At 47.3% G+C, this 706-nt stretch overlaps 1 protein-coding gene across 1 annotated transcript in view; it reads left to right on the top strand.

Annotated features, from left to right (window-relative positions):
• ADGRB1 (adhesion G protein-coupled receptor B1) overlaps nt 1-706 on the top strand; it is a 168,134-nt gene that overhangs the window by 154,191 nt on the left and 13,237 nt on the right. The window contains exon 11 of the mRNA XM_031064160.1: nt 166-360. Coding sequence (XP_030920020.1) covers nt 166-360 — 195 coding nt within the window. The remainder of the gene's footprint in view (nt 1-165; nt 361-706) is intronic.

Genomic DNA, 706 nt, shown 5'->3' with positions numbered 1-706 from the left:
CACCAGAGGCTCTCAGGGCAGCAAAGATTGTCAGATTCATCTGATCTGCACTCTGAATTGTGAGGGAGGTCAAAAACCTTCCCCTGGCAATTCCTTCACCGAGCTCATTAACTCGACTTTGACTGTCCCTAAAAGTGTTCCTCGCGTTTCTTTTCTGTTTCTCAGACCAGGGAGCACCTTGCCAAAGCTCAGCGTGGGTTGATGGGAGATGGGCTGTCAGATGTGCTCCAGAACCTTGTGGAAATCTCCCAGGATGGGACCAGCTACAGTGGGGACCTGCTGTCCACCATGGATGTACTCAGGAACATGACAGAGATCTTCCGTAGGGCTTATCACAGCCCGACTTCTGGGGATGTGCAGGTGAGCCCAGCTGCATTTCCTGGAGCCCAAGGCTGGCTTAGAGAGCTGCCCATGCTCAGGGCTCCAGGTTTGATTACAGACACTGATCATAGCTGATAAAGTGCTGATGAAAATCAGATTGTTACTTTTCCCAATGTAAATGTCTTTCTGTATTAACAAACTCTCATTTCGAGGTGGTTCTTCCTTGGTTTATAAACTGAGAACTTGAAAACCAAGGTCAATCTGAACAATTTCAACATGATAGCACTTCACTGCAGAGCCTAATTGATATGAGAACGTTATTTGGTAGGGATTTCAGGCTAATGACTTGAGGTAAAATGATCCTGTGGCATTGGGTACTGGGGTG

The sequence above is a fragment of the Geospiza fortis genome, unplaced genomic scaffold (genome assembly GCF_000277835.1).
Source record: "Geospiza fortis unplaced genomic scaffold, GeoFor_1.0 scaffold600, whole genome shotgun sequence".
Lineage (NCBI taxonomy): Eukaryota > Metazoa > Chordata > Aves > Passeriformes > Thraupidae > Geospiza > Geospiza fortis.
The sequence above is the reverse complement of the archived record's forward strand: the minus strand, read 5'-3'. Positions and strand labels throughout refer to the sequence as shown.